Genomic DNA, 14,875 nt, shown 5'->3' with positions numbered 1-14,875 from the left:
ATATTCACACATGGGAAGGGTCTCCTGTCCGCATAATGATATCAGTAGTTGTCTCAGTATTTGCTATAAATGTCCGCCATCTCTGCACACAGGTTCCCAACACCACGTACAAAAGTCCCAAAGACCAAGACGTTCTTCAAGGGAAGAAACTGAGAAACCGTAAGAAAGCAGAGGTGGGTTACATGTAAATAATCTACTCCCTCCAGGCGGGTGAGGACACAATGCAGGATAGATCATGTGGTGCCGATGAGGACCGGAATGGCGCTGAGACCAGGAGAAAGCGGCAATGGGAACGTGAATCAGTGCCAGCACTTCATACACAATAATCACTAAAATGGGGACAAAAGATTACATTTATCACCGGAGTGCTACTTTGCTAAATTTTCCCCAAAGTACATTCATGAGAAATTTGCAGTGTCAGCAATAACACTGGAGAGATCACGCAGATCCCTCCACTGCCACCAATTTGTCAGGGGACGCAACTCCTCCAATTATCAGGACAATTACGCAATTGACTGATGAGTGATGGATGAGGCTGCAGCTGCTTCCACTAATAAGGCCGGTTATTAGGAAACTCACAGTGAGCATATAGTATATACTCCTCTGATTTCAACACATGAAATATATATATACTACCGTTCAAAAGTTTGGGGTCACCCAGACAATTTTGTGTTTTCCATGAAAACGCATACTTTTATTTATCAAATGAGTTGCAAAATGAATAGAAAATATAGTCCAGACATTGACATGGTTAGAAATAATGATTTTTATTAGAAAGAATAATTTTCTCCTTCAAACTTTGCTTTCGTCACAGAGTGCTCCTTTGCAGCTATTCCAGCATTGCAGACCTTTGGCATTCTAGCTGTTACTTTGCTGAGGTAATCTTGAGAAATTTCCCCCCATGCTTCCTGAAGCCCCTCCACAAGTTGGATTGGCTTGATGGGCACTTTTTTGGTACCATACGGTCAAGCTGCTCCCACAACAGCTCAATGTGGTTGAGATCTGGTGACTGCGCTGGCCACTCCATTACAGATAGAATACCAGCTGCCTGCTTCTTCCCTAAATAGTTCATGCATAATTTGGAGGTGTGCTTTGGGTCATTATCCTGTTGTAGGATGAAATTGGCTCCAATCAAGCAGTGTCCTCAGGGTATGGCATGGCGTTGCAAAATGGAGTGATAGCCTTCCTTATTCAAAATCCCATTTACCTTGTACAAATCTCCCATGTTACCAGCACCAAAGCAACCCAAGACCATCATGTTACCTCCACCATGCTTGACAGATGGCGTCAGGCACTCTTCCAGCATATTTTCAATTGTTCTGCATCTTACAAATGTTCTTCTGTGTGATCCAAATTCCTCAAACTTTGATTCGTCTGTCCATAAAACTTTTTTCCAATCTTCCTCTGTCCAATGTTTGTGTTCTTTTGTGCATATTAATCTTTTCCTTTTATTAGCCAGTCTCAGAGGTTGCTTTTTCTTTGCCACTTTGCCCTGAAGGCCAGCATCCCAGAATCGCCTCTTCACTGTAGACATTGACGCTGGCGTTTTGCGTATACTATTTAATGAAGCTGCCTGTTGAGGAGTTGTGAGGTGTCGATTTCTCAAACTAGAGACTCTAATGTACTTGTCTTGTTGCTCAGTTGTGCAGCGGGGCCTCCCACTTCTCTTTCTACTCAGGTTAGAGCCTGTTTGTGCTCTCCTTTGAAGGGAGTAGTACACACCGTTGTAGGAAATCTTCAGTTTCTTGGCAATTTCTCCCATGGAATAGCCTTCATTTCTAAGAACAAGAATAGACTGTCGAGTTTCACATGAAAGTTCTCTTTTTCTAGCCATTTTGAGAGTTTCATAGAACAAACAAATGTAATGCTCCAGATTCTCAACTAGCTCAAAGGAAGGTCAATTTTATAGCTTCTCAAATCAGCCAAACCGTTTTTAGCTGGGCTAACATACTTGTGCAAGGGTTTTCTAGGGTTTTCTAAACATCCATTAGCCTTCTTATGTGGCGCCCCTGAGGGTTCAGTCGCCACAGGGGTACTGCACCTCAGACCGAGGTGTGGTATCTCCTCTCTGAGGTAAGGGTAGAGCACCTCTCGGGACTCAGCCATCCATTCAAAACTACACCACTCCTGTCCTGAGGGGGCTTTAAGGCACCATAGTGCTGCCCCAGCCGGGATAGAGGAGATGGGGGGAACCAAAAGATAGGGGGAACCATGTAGTGGGTGAGGGTGGAGGACGCACTTTAGGTTACACTCATTCTATCATATTTAATCAATGGCCATCTTAGGTTCAAGGTCCTTTGATTGTGGTCTTCATCACTGAACGTGGTTTTCCGGTGGAACCTGCAGCTGACAGGAGATACACGGTCTCCGGCCTTGAGGCGAGGAGCGGGCTAGAGTTAACGGCTATCTCTACCCGGTCAAGGTCCCTACCTAAGAAGGCCTGGAGGGGAGCAGAGGAGACAAGCTCCACAGGTAAAAGGATCCCAGGGGATGCAGACGGAGCGGCATACCCCACCTGTCCTCACTATTCTGGCCTAGTCAGAGATTTCTGCTGCAAAAGGGGTACCGGCCCCCGATATCTGGCTTTGTTACTTCATGTCCTAGTCAGAAAAGCCCGGAGGCTTAGAGGATCCCACTGGGTAACGGATGGAGCGGAGTTGCCACCCGTACCCTTGTTCTGTGTAAAGCCAGAGGGAGACCCAGCCTTGTAACACGCACCACATACGGACATGAGAGGACCTAGTGGGAAAGTCTAGGAACACTCTGGTGCAGGGGGTCCTGATTGATGCACCTGAACTACCCGGAGTATGCTGAACCCCTTCCTGGTGGCCGCAGCGCGCCGTGAGGAGCAAGGAGAAACCTTGCAGCTGACACCTAACAACATGAGTAAAGCTTGGAAGACTGCATCCATTGCCTCCGGTCCCTTATTTTAGCGCAACACCACACCGTACCACCCACTACGACCCCCCTGATCCGTCTTCTCTGCCCTGAGGCCCTGCTCCGCCTGTGGGGAGTAGTACCATCTTCTGCTGCCACGACATCCCGCCTCAGAGGACTACCGCAGCGCTGGTGGCAAATCACCAGGCACCACAGGTGGCGTAGTCATTACATCCACTCGATTACCACCGTCCCTCCTGTCCCTTATTTTTACTGTGATGACCCTGGGCGACTGCATCCACCTTACACCAGGAGGCCCGGTTCCGAGTACCCCCGTCTCTCAGGGTAGGGCCAGCGAGCGGGAGCGAGGCGTCACACTTACACAGTTAGCAAACACAATGTACCATTAAAATACTGGAGTGGTGGTTGCTGGAAATGGGCCTCTATGCACCTATGTAGATACTGCAATAAAAACAAGACGTTTGCAGCTAGAATAGTCATTTACCACATTAACAATGTATAGAGTGTATTTCTGATTCATTTAATGTTAGCTTCATTGAAAAAAAATGTGCTTTTCTTTCAAAAATAATGAAATTTTTAAATGACCCCAGACTTTTGAACGGTAGTGTAAATATTGTGGTAGATCGGCTCACTCGGCTGCACATAGAGGTAGACACAGGAACACTGGTTCTTCAAATATTCCACTGGTTTTATTAAAAGTACAGCATAAAACCAGTGCAGAGTTAGCAAAACAAATACGGCCTTCCCGGCTTAACAGGAAAACATAACATATGGCATAGGCTTTGTTGCTACGGAAATTCGTCCGCTTCAGGAACAATCAACACAAGGTCTAGCTTTCCTTAACACAAAAACACAGCTCCAGAACTTTTACCTCCAGACTCACGCCACACACTGCTCTAGAAAGCTGGGTATTTATCCTCTGGTCTCCTGAAACTCTACAGCTGCTCAATCATCCTAGCACTAAACATAGCTGATTAACTCCTCTCAGCACTTAGTGTGCTGGATGATTTTTACTGAATATATTACTGTATATTACTGAAACTAACAACCTCAGTGCTACATATCTCCCCTTTAGTACTTTGTCAGCGACTTTGTCACAATATATACCCCCGATACGGTAACTGCCAACTCCACAATAACAAAATGAACTACTAGCTGCCACTACCAAAAGGTTTTACAGGCCGATTGGACACCCTTTACCGGAAGCGTATTGCTTAAGGGGTGCTGTTTCCATTTTCTAGATTTCATCTGGAAAAGTAGGCAGTGTTTTTAAAAATATACAAGACAATACAAAATGGGAACAAAACAATACGATATAAACAATTACATATAATAGAGATAAAAAAGTACTAAACCTGGGTAACAGAAATGACTCAGAGCTTAGCGGAGGTACTCCTTTAGGAAACGGGCATAACTACAGCAAGCTGTGCCTTCCAGGACTGACAAATGACCAAAACCCAAACTCTGATTTTTATTAGATCACGGTTACGCCCTCATGCCTCTCTTTGGTGAGCTCATATGGGGTCTGGTCATGGGATGTACTAGGTCTTTTAGAAGGTTATGAGATTCCCAACTATCAGGATATCTTCACCCCTGGAGGTCCCAGACGGTGATATTGTTGTCATGTTTCCTATTACTATTTTACCTTTCTATAGAGATGAAATATGGCATGGATAGCATCATCCATCCTGACGATTATAAGTTGGAGGCGTTTAGTCGCCCTTACGCTGATGTGAGTGATTGTGTTATGTTTGTCCTTTCACTACGATGGCGAAAATATATCTGTCATAAATATCGGATCGATGCAAATCCCAATATTCATCACTGACCACTGGCTCCAGAAAGTATGAGAAAATTTGTTTGAACAAAGAAAGCTAATTCCTTTGAACAGAGGAAACCCCTGTACTTTTCTGCCTCTGAGTATACAAATCCTAGGTTTGTTGGCTGGTTCTCATCAGATCCCCTTGTGGTAATTACCTGTTCACGGCAGGAGGTCCTACTTCAATGGAGGTTCTCACTTCCCCAGTTATAAATAATAAAATATGTTCAATGTGAGAATGATATGTCCTCACTCCGGAGATGTCTTTATGGATTTTACAATTTTTCTCTACTACATGCGGTATCTATTGAAGGGGTGCCGGAATATTCACAGCCGTAACTTGAAGCATCTAGTCTCAAATAGAAAATATTTAATTGTGGAGACCCTCAAGCACCAGGGTCCAAGTGTTCCTACCTGTTTGGCCCCCCTATAGTTTTTCCCATGGGGATAGGTCATCCTCACGGTTGAAGGTGGAAGCTGCCCGTGGCCAATAATACCATAGACTAAGGTGTCGTGTCCCTCATCAGAATTGCCAGCGTTACTTTCCCTGTTAATTATTTTGGCCGGGTCTTGTCAATTCCTCTTTTGCAACGTGTCAGCATATGTGATAAACGCCGTCCTGACAGGGAACACTGCAAGGACGATTGTTCTCTGTATAAAAGCTGTTAAATCAACAGAGCAGCTCGTCAATAGGAACAGCCCCATTACTGCGATTACCGATAGACGGCAGAAAAAGCCTCCATACAGCACGATTCTGCCCACGTCTGACAATGGACAGGCACCTCAGCTATTCAGGGGGATCATCACTCCGAACACTGACCGGACCCATAACACCGTCCTCTGTACACAGCTCCCCGCACTGACACTGCTGACCTGGGAGAGATTGGATGGCAGCGCAAGGACAGGTAGACCAGCTGTATAGGCGTAGGTCAGAGACAAAACAGAGGTAAAGAGAGGTAGGACACAAGACAAAAAGAGGGAGCAGGGTAGAAGTATGTGCAGGGTAGCAGGAAAGGGAAGTGCAGGGTGGCAATAAAAGGACATGCAGGGTGGAAGTAGATGAATGTGCAGCGTGGCAGTGGAAGTATATGCAGGGTGTCACTAGATGACCGTGCAGGGTAACAGTAGAGAGGCGGGCAGGATATCAGTAGATGGACGCCCAGAGAGAGCATAAGAGGGTCTTCTAGAGATAGCAGTAGATGGATGCCCAGAGAGAGCAGTAGGTGGTCGTGCAGAGATAGCAGTGTCTGGACGTGCAGAGATAACAGTGTCTGGACATGCAGAGATAGCAGTAGATGGTCGTGCAGAGATAGCAGTAGATGGTCGTGCAGAGATAGCAGTAGATGGTCGTGCAGAGATAGCAGTAGATGGTCGTGCAGAGATAGCAGTAGATGGTCTTGCAGAGATAGCAGTAGAGGGTCTTGCAGAGATAGCAGTAGATGGTCTTGCGGAGATAGCAGTAGATGGTCGTGCAGAGATAGCAGAAGGTGGTCGTGCAGAGAATGCAGTAGATGGTCGTGCAGAGATAGCAGAAGGTGGTCGTGCAGAGAATGCAGTAGATGGTCGTGCAGAGAATGCAGTAGATGGTCGTGCAGAGAATGCAGTAGATGGTCATGCAGAGAATGCAGTAGATGATCGTGCAGAGAATGCAGTACATGGTCGTGCAGAGATAGCAGTAGATGGTCGTGCAGAGAATGCAGAAGGTGGTCGTGCAGAGAATGCAGTAGATGGTCGTGCAGAGAATGCAGTAGATGGTCATGCAGAGAATGCAGTAGATGGTCGTGCAGAGAATGCAGTAGATGATCGTGCAGAGATAGCAGTAGGTGGTCGTGCAGAGATAGCAGTAGATGGTCATGCAGAGATAGCAGTAGGTGGTCGTGCAGAGATAGCAGTAGGTGGTCGTGCAGAGATAGCAGTAGGTGGTCGTGCAGAGATAGCAATAGATGGTCGTGCAGAGATAGCAGTAGATGGTCATGCAGAGATAGCAGTGTCTTGACGTGCAGAGATAGCAATAGACGGTCGTGCAGAGATAGCAATAGACGGTCGTGCAGAGATAGCAGTAGACGGTCGTGCAGAGATAGCAGTAGACGGTCGTGCAGAGATAGCAGTGTCTGGACGTGCAGAGATAGCAGTGTCTGGACGTGCAGAGATAGCAGTGTCTGGACGTGCAGAGATAGCAGTGTCTGGACGTGCAGAGATAGCAGTAGATGGTCATGCAGAGATAGCAGTGTCTTGACGTGCAGAGATAGCAATAGACGGTCGTGCAGAGATAGCAATAGACGGTCGTGCAGAGATAGCAGTAGACGGTCGTGCAGAGATAGCAGTAGACGGTCGTGCAGAGATAGCAGTGTCTGGACGTGCAGAGATAGCAGTGTCTGGACGTGCAGAGATAGCAGTGTCTGGACGTGCAGAGATAGCAGTGTCTGGTCGTGCAGAGATAGCAGTGTCTGGACGTGCAGAGATAGCAGTGTCTGGACGTGCAGAGATAGCAGTAGGTGGTCGTGCAGAGATAGCAGTAGGTGGTCATGCAGAGATAGCAGTAGGTGGTCGTGCAGAGATAGCAGAAGGTGGTCGTGCAGAGAATGCAGTAGGTGGTCGTGCAGAGAATGCAGTAGGTGGTCGTGCAGAGATAGCAGAAGGTGGTCGTGCAGAGATAGCAGTAGGTGGTCGTGCAGAGATAGCTGAAGGTGGTCGTGCAGGGAAACAGTTGAGGGACTTGCAAAGTTTTTAAAAACAAAACAAGTTAAAACAACAAAATAAGTTAAACCAATTAATAATAAAACTGAAGAAATATTATTTCTCTTCTACAGACTTACAATGACTCCAAAATATGCGACATATTGATATTTGGAATATTTGTGAGACCCATCGGCAGTGTTAATAGGTGTTGACCCTCAGGGTTGCTGCCCCCCAGCTTGTACTCTTCCCAGTTTGCCTCTACAGTGCATGGTCATCCATGCAGTAAATACTTTCAGAGATGCGCCATCTAGTGGACAAATCATACATCGCAGGGGCGTAAGTTTTTTTGATTATTAAGTTATTATGATCCAGTGTAATAAAAGTTATTTCAGTAATAAATCATCCAAAACATACTTTGTGGTCTGTTCATATCACCTGTATTCAGCTAGATGTCTCTGTTTTGCTCGGAAGCCATGAAAAAATGGAATTTTGTGCCAAGTCTGCCAGTGCAGGAACGACCCTTTGCACGGGCTCTCCTCTCTGGCTGATACAAGGCACATCCTTAGCAGGGGGATTTTGCTGTGACGTCTGTATGCCCTTCCGTCTTTATGATGTGTATTATCTTCTCATTCTTCATTTCAGGAGCTGTTAATGGAAGCAAACATGGGGCAGTTCAATTGTGCCAACCCCGAGAAGTCAGAGAAAACCAAAGTAAGTGCAATGCCCCCGTGGGTACAGCAGCGCCATCTTGACCTTTCCCCATCCATGAATAATCCCTATTGGATCAACAGGTAGGAACAAGCCCTGTGAAGGAGCTTCCCCACTGCTGTAAGTGCCAGCATTTCACTAGGACATCAGTGGAGTCTGATTGCTGGGACAACCCTTAAAGAGGACCATTATACTGTATGGAGGACTATGTGGAACCCATTATACTGTATGGAGGACTATGTGAGGCCCATTATACTGTATGGAGGACTATGTGGAACCCATTATACTGTATGGAGGACTATGTGGGTCCATTATACTGTATGGAGGACTATGTGAGGCCCATTATACTGTATGGAGGACTATGTGGGCCCATTATACTGTATGGAGGACTATGTGAGGCCCATTATACTGTATGGAGGACTATGTGGGTCCATTATACTGTATGGAGGACTATGTGAGGCCCATTATACTGTATGGAGGACTATGTGGGCCCATTATACTGTATGGAGGACTATGTGAGGCCCATTATACTGTATGGAGGACTATGTGAGGCCCATTATTCTGTATGGAGGACTATGTGGAACCCATTATACTGTATGGAGGACTATGTGGGGCCATTATACTGTATGGAGGACTATGTGTGGCCCATTATACTGTACGGAGGACTATGTGGAACCCATTATACTATATGGATGACTATATGGGGCCCATTATACTGTATGGAGGATTATGTGGGGCCATTATTCTATATGGAGGATTATGTTGGGCCATTATTCTGTATGGAGGATTATGTGGAGTGATTATTCTGTATGGAGGATTATGTGGGGCCCAGTATTCTGGTTGAAGGACTATGTGGGGCCCAATATTCTGGTTGGAGGACTATGTGGGGCACATTATTCTATATGGAGGACTATGTGGGCCCATTATTCTGTATGGAGGACTATGTGGGGCCCATTGTACTGTATGGAGGACTATGTAAGGCCCATTATACTGTATGGAGGACTATGGGGGGTCATTATACTGTATGGAGGACTATGTGAGGCCCATTATACTATATGGACGACTGTGTGGGGCCCATTATTCTGTATGGAGGACTATGTGGGGCCATTATACTGTATGGAGGACTGTGTTGGGCCCATTATACTATATGGAGGACTATATGGGGCCCATTATTCTGTATGGAGGACTATGTGGGGCCATTATACTGTATAGTGGTTGACCTGCGACTTTGTCTAAGTTTTTCATTTTGGCCCTCTGTGAGTTTGACATCCCTGATCTGGACCATTGCTTTCTATTGAAGTGGCGCACAGACAACCTCTTGTTATTGTGGACACCCCCTCAAGATATGACACTAGTTTTTTATATTTGCAGTAGATTTTTACTACCAATCCATTACCTTTGGAACACTATTCATAGATGGAAGAATATATTATTACTCCTGACAGTGTGCTGAGTGACAGTCCAGCCGCCTAGTCAGGGCAAGGATGTGCCAGGCTTCCTCCATGTGTCTCCTGTTCTGAGTGATTACCTGGCTCCTTAGCTGGTTCTCTGCCTCCAATTACTGCCAGTTGTAGCTTAGCTCAAGTGGTATGTGTTTGCTCTGTGCTCCCTGTCTTGTATTCTGATCTTTATTGCCCGACCTTGGATTTGCCTTTGACCATCCCTTTGCCTAGCCCCTTTATTTTGATCCGCTACCTTCCTGGAATTCTGACCTCGGACCATGACCTGACTACGCCTCTATCTTTCCCCTTAGTTTATGATGAGCCCTGTTGGTATCTGACCCCGGACCGCTTGACTACCCAACCTCATGGCTTGTCCCTGAGCAGTGACTAGCATCACAGTACTATACAAAAAATGATGCTCTAGATATGTCAGGTCCTCTTCAAGCTGCCCACACTCCATAGATTACTATCCAAATCCATCAATTCTATCAGTACCAGCTAATAATCTAATCTAATACATATAGGGAAACCTCGAGAGCCCCTCAGTGACTGATATTGGAGAAACAAAGAATGGATATGTTCATGTGTTAAGGGTGCTTAACAATGATGTTCTCTCATGATTGAAATGGATTATCCCATGAATCATTCTCCTAACAAAAGTCCCTAAAGGTTGGTATTAGCTGTTTGTGTTTTTTTTTTTAAATAATTTTCAATGTTTCTAGAATAAAGAAAAACACTCTTTCTAATAGTTTCTACTTCCATTTGTCCAAAGTAGTGCTTTTGAGGGCAGGTCTGTATAAAATCAGTCTCCTTCCCCCTCTGGCAGCTGCTAATGTTGTCCCTTCTAACTACCCCTATAGAAGCAGTGTTCTCAGCTGTTCTGCTAATTACTGTGCAGACTCTGCTCCTTTCCTGACAACCAGAGAGAAATGTTTTTCCAATACCTGCTCTGGAGTGAAGAGGGGATGACTGTGCAGAGATCTGGCTGTGGGGAGAGTGACTGAGCATGTGCGTCCACCAGCTCTTAATAGGTGTATGCGCACGTTGCTATACATTATGAACACCAGGTGGCGCCATACTGACTGAATAAATGTCAGAACTCATGGCTGGATCGAGTTTTTAACATTTTCCGGTGTCTTTACAGCGCGTTTTATCCGAAATAAGGAAAGAAGAAGATGACAAATTGTCCTTTAACAAAACGAAACTCCAGCCGCCTCCGATAAAGAAGGTGAGTCTAGGGCTCTGTGCACACAGAGTCATTTTACAGCCAACTCATTTTCTAGTGTAAACCACTTTAACCATTTCTTAAGTTTTTTCAAAGTGGACTCGTTTCAAAAGACTCTTCAAAGAAACTCTCCGTTCGCATACCTTTAGGGTATGTTCACACTACAGTTTTGCTTTTTCAATTTTCATTGGAGATTTTCGTACGGAAACCGCTCTAGGAAACTTTGATGCTTTAAGGAGGCATCTACTGTATTTTTTTAGCAGTTTTTAACCACTTTTTGGGAGACTATTTTCTGTCTTTTTTTTATTTTCTTTATATCCATCAAGCAATGATTAAAACGCGAGCATTTTTCAAGACGTGAATGCTAATCTAACTTTTATTGTATGTATGGAGCGACTTCATAGCGGAAATGGTCTTCAGAATGTACGCCGCTTCTGTTACCCATTTGACACTTTTGGAGACCTGAAGTGGTTAAAAAAATGTCTGAAAAGACAGAACATAAGACCCGCAAGTCGTTCTTACATAGAAAGTGGTTCTGAGACTACAAAATACCCTACGGCTACGGCCACACCTGAGTCTTTTTGCTGAGTTTTTGCAGAAAACCCAAGTTTTTGAGGAGTTTTGAGATTTGGAGGAGGAGTTGGAAAGTTTTCGCTCAGCTTTTGCTCCAAAACCTCCACAAGTGTGCACATACTCCAATTCTGTGTAACCCGTGGGGGATATTTGCTGTTTCCATGGATGAGTGACACATCTGGTCGCAGGATTCTCCATCTTCTGACATCTTATGGACGGCATATAAGTCTTGCTTTGTGCCCACTGGTTGACTTGCAAGGATCAATGTTCTTCCAAACAGTCTCAGCTGTGCCGACAGAGAGTCCTGGAATATTTAAAGGGTTTTTTTGGGCTTAAACAGGTTTTCCAGAGAATAAGTCATCAGTATGAGATCAGTGGGGGTCTGACACCTGACACCCCCATCAATCAGCTGCTCGGATGTTGGTGGCAACTTCAAAAATCTCCGCTCCTATTGGAGAGAATAAGAGCTGACCTGCAGTACCAGGAGCGGCCACTACAGTGTGTGGCGCTGTGCACTGCTTACACCCGACCACTGCACGTAACAGCTGATCGGTGGGGATGTCGGGTGTCGGACCCCTACTAATGTGATATTGATGACACCTATTGTCCTCATGCCTAGATGGCACATGACCGGAAGTAAATGGAGACCGATGGGGACTGGTGGCATCGCGGCTTATCACATCACCTGCCTCTTAGAAAAAAATATACAATCCATTTTATGTAAAATTACCACTAGGGGGAGCTCTGTGCACACGGATGTATACAGCTAGTGCTGAGCTCTGTGGAGACAGTAGGCACAGATATGGAGCGGAGGTGGCCTTCTTTGCACAGGGGGAGACCTGGTGCCGGTGTGCAGGGAGCACCAGATTATGAATCCTAGCAATATTGATTGGAGAGCGTTTTCTTCCATATTTATTCCCTCCAGGTGGACAATGTCCCAGTGAGACTGAATACGGCGGCCATACTGAGAGAGGGCGCTCTATATCAGAGGCAGGTGGAGGACGAGCTGAACAGGTAGAGTACGCAGAGGAGTCTCATGTAGTGCAGCACACAGGCAGTGCCGCCCTCCGCTGCCTCCATTGTGAGCGAGCCATTAGAAAATGGCCGATTTACATTTGACCAATTGTCACGTACATATTATTGGGATATATGGTATTATACACTATTATATAGCCTGTAGAAAGCACATAGACAGCAATTACTCATTTTCGACTACATTATTAATTTTTTTTTCTCATGCCAGTAAATGTGTCTGACCCGTGATTTGTGTCACCATCGGGCTCAAACGTCTGCAATGGAGGCATAGACAGTATTTTAGATTATTGAAATTGCATGCCGCCCCTAAAAAACTTCACACAGGACAAAGAGAGGTACCGGAAGGGAGTGAGCGAAACGCTGAGCCGAGTGATTCTCGCATAGAAGGGAAAGAGTGGTACCGGGAGGGAGTGAGCGAAACGCTGAGCTGAGTGATTCTCGCATAGAAGGGAAAGAGTGGTACCGGGAGGGAGTGAGCGAAACTCTGAGCCGAGTGATTCTCGCATAGAGGAGAAAGAGAGGTACCGGGAGGGAGTGAGCGAAACGCTGAGCTGTGTGATTCTCATATAGAGGGGAAAGAGAGGTACCGGGAGGGAGTGAGCGAAACACTGAGCTGTGTGATTCTCATATAGAGGGGAAAGAGTGGTACCGGGAGGGAGTGAGTGAAACGCTGAGCTGAGTGATTCTCGCATAGAAGGGAAAGAGTGGTACCGGGAGGGAGTGAGCGAAACGCTGAGCTGTGTGATTCTCGCATAGAAGAGAAAGAGAGGTACCGGGAGGGAGTGAGCGAAACGCTGAGCTGTGTGATTCTCATATAGAGGGGAAAGAGAGGTACCGGGAGGGAGTGAGCGAAACGCTGAGCTGTGTGATTCTCATATAGAGGGGAAAGAGTGGTACCGGGAGGGAGTGAGTGAAACGCTGAGCTGTGTGATTCTCGCATAGAAGGGAAAGAGTGGTACTGGGAGGGAGTGAGCGAAACGCTGAGCTGTGTGATTCTCGCATAGAGGGGAAAGAGTGGTACCGAGAGGGAGTGAGTGAAACGCTGAGCTGTGTGATTCTCGCATAGAGGGGAAAGAGTGGTACCGGGAGGGAGTGAGCGAAACGCTGAGCTGTGTGATTCTCACATAGAGGGGAAAGAGAGGTACCGGGAGGGAGTGAGCAAAACGCTGAGCTGTGTGATTCTCGCATAGAGGAGAAAGAGTGGTATCGGGAGGGAGTGAGCGAAACGCAGAGCTGTGTGATTCTCGCATAGAGGAGAAAGAGTGGTACCGGGAGGGAGTGAGCGAAACGCAGAGCTGTGTGATTCTCGCATAGAGGGGAAAGAGTGGTACCTGTAGGGAATGAGCGAAACACTGAGCTGTGTGATTCTCACATAGAGGGGAAAGAGTGGTACCGGGAGAGAGTGAGCGAAACGCTGAGCTGAGTGATTCTCGCATAGAGGAGAAAGAGTGGTACCGGGAGGGAGTGAGCGAAACGCTGAGCTGTGTGATTCTCACATAGAGGGGAAAGAGTGGTACCGGGAGGGAATGAGCAAAACGCTGAGCTGTGTGATTCTCACATAGAGGGGAAAGAGAGGTACCGGGAGGGAGTGAGCAAAACGCTGAGCTGTGTGATTCTCGCATAGAGGGGAAAGAGTGGTACCGGGAGGGAGTGAGCGAAATGCTGAGCTGTGTGATCCTTGCATGCCGCCCCTAAAAAACTGCATAGAGAGGAAAGAAAGGTGCTGTGAGGGAGTGAGCGAAATGCTGAGCTGGGCTGTTAAATAGCTGCGACACATGCAGGGATTGACTAACGAACAGGCAATCCCTGCATGTGTCGCAGCTGTCTAACAGCCGCTGTGACTCGAACATAGTTGACGAGCATGACGAAAATATTCGGTCAGCACCCGAGTTTACTCGGTGAAAGGGGTAACTGAGCACACTCGCTCATCACTAGTAACAATGTTTTGACCTTTTGACTTTCAGGCTCCATATCTCTCCATCCACTTCTGCTTTGAACGTGAGACTTCCATCATTTTATAGACAATCTTCTTGGCTATCTCATACATAAATTTGACTACTATTTAGCATATGATTAGTTATGCAGATTCTTGTCATGTCGCTGCATTGTTACTGTTTTGCTCCTGATGGTGGAAAAATCTTTTTCTTCTTGTTTACTACAAATTACAACCTGTTCTCACATTCCCTAATAGCTCCGTGTGTTATTGGGTCGATTCCCAAGACAAAGTTCACTCAAGGAGCTTCCATGAAGAAGATTTCCCAAGAAAAGAGAAACTGCATCATCCAGCTCATCGATATCGGCCTCTCGGCCAAGAAAATTGCCAAACTGCATCATGTGAGCGCCATGTCAGTAGGAAGAATGTGAAATGAAGTCCATCCAATAGCCAAAAGGTGACGTCCAGGCAAAATATCGGAGTGAACAAGTCGCTCATCACAAGGTCTATCAGCTCTGGTGCGACAAACACGACAGCGGAGGAGGCTCATAAGCTTCGTAATA

The 14,875-nt window shown here is 46.2% G+C and overlaps 1 protein-coding gene across 1 annotated transcript in view; it reads left to right on the top strand.

Annotated features, from left to right (window-relative positions):
- The window catches only part of LOC141194191 (cilia- and flagella-associated protein 99-like), an 83,246-nt gene that overhangs the window by 47,656 nt on the left and 20,715 nt on the right, over positions 1 to 14,875 (top strand). Inside the window, exons 9-12 of the mRNA XM_073662208.1 lie at positions 93 to 173; positions 8,039 to 8,107; positions 10,691 to 10,774; positions 12,270 to 12,358. Of these exons, the coding sequence (XP_073518309.1) occupies positions 93 to 173; positions 8,039 to 8,107; positions 10,691 to 10,774; positions 12,270 to 12,358 (323 nt within the window). The remainder of the gene's footprint in view (positions 1 to 92; positions 174 to 8,038; positions 8,108 to 10,690; positions 10,775 to 12,269; positions 12,359 to 14,875) is intronic.

Source organism: Phyllobates terribilis, unplaced genomic scaffold (genome assembly GCF_046119375.1).
Source record: "Phyllobates terribilis strain yellow unplaced genomic scaffold, ASM4611937v1 Scaffold_1__5_contigs__length_1240528914, whole genome shotgun sequence".
In the NCBI taxonomy this organism is placed as follows: Eukaryota; Metazoa; Chordata; class Amphibia; order Anura; family Dendrobatidae; genus Phyllobates; species Phyllobates terribilis.
This window is presented reverse-complemented; position numbering and strand designations above follow the sequence as displayed.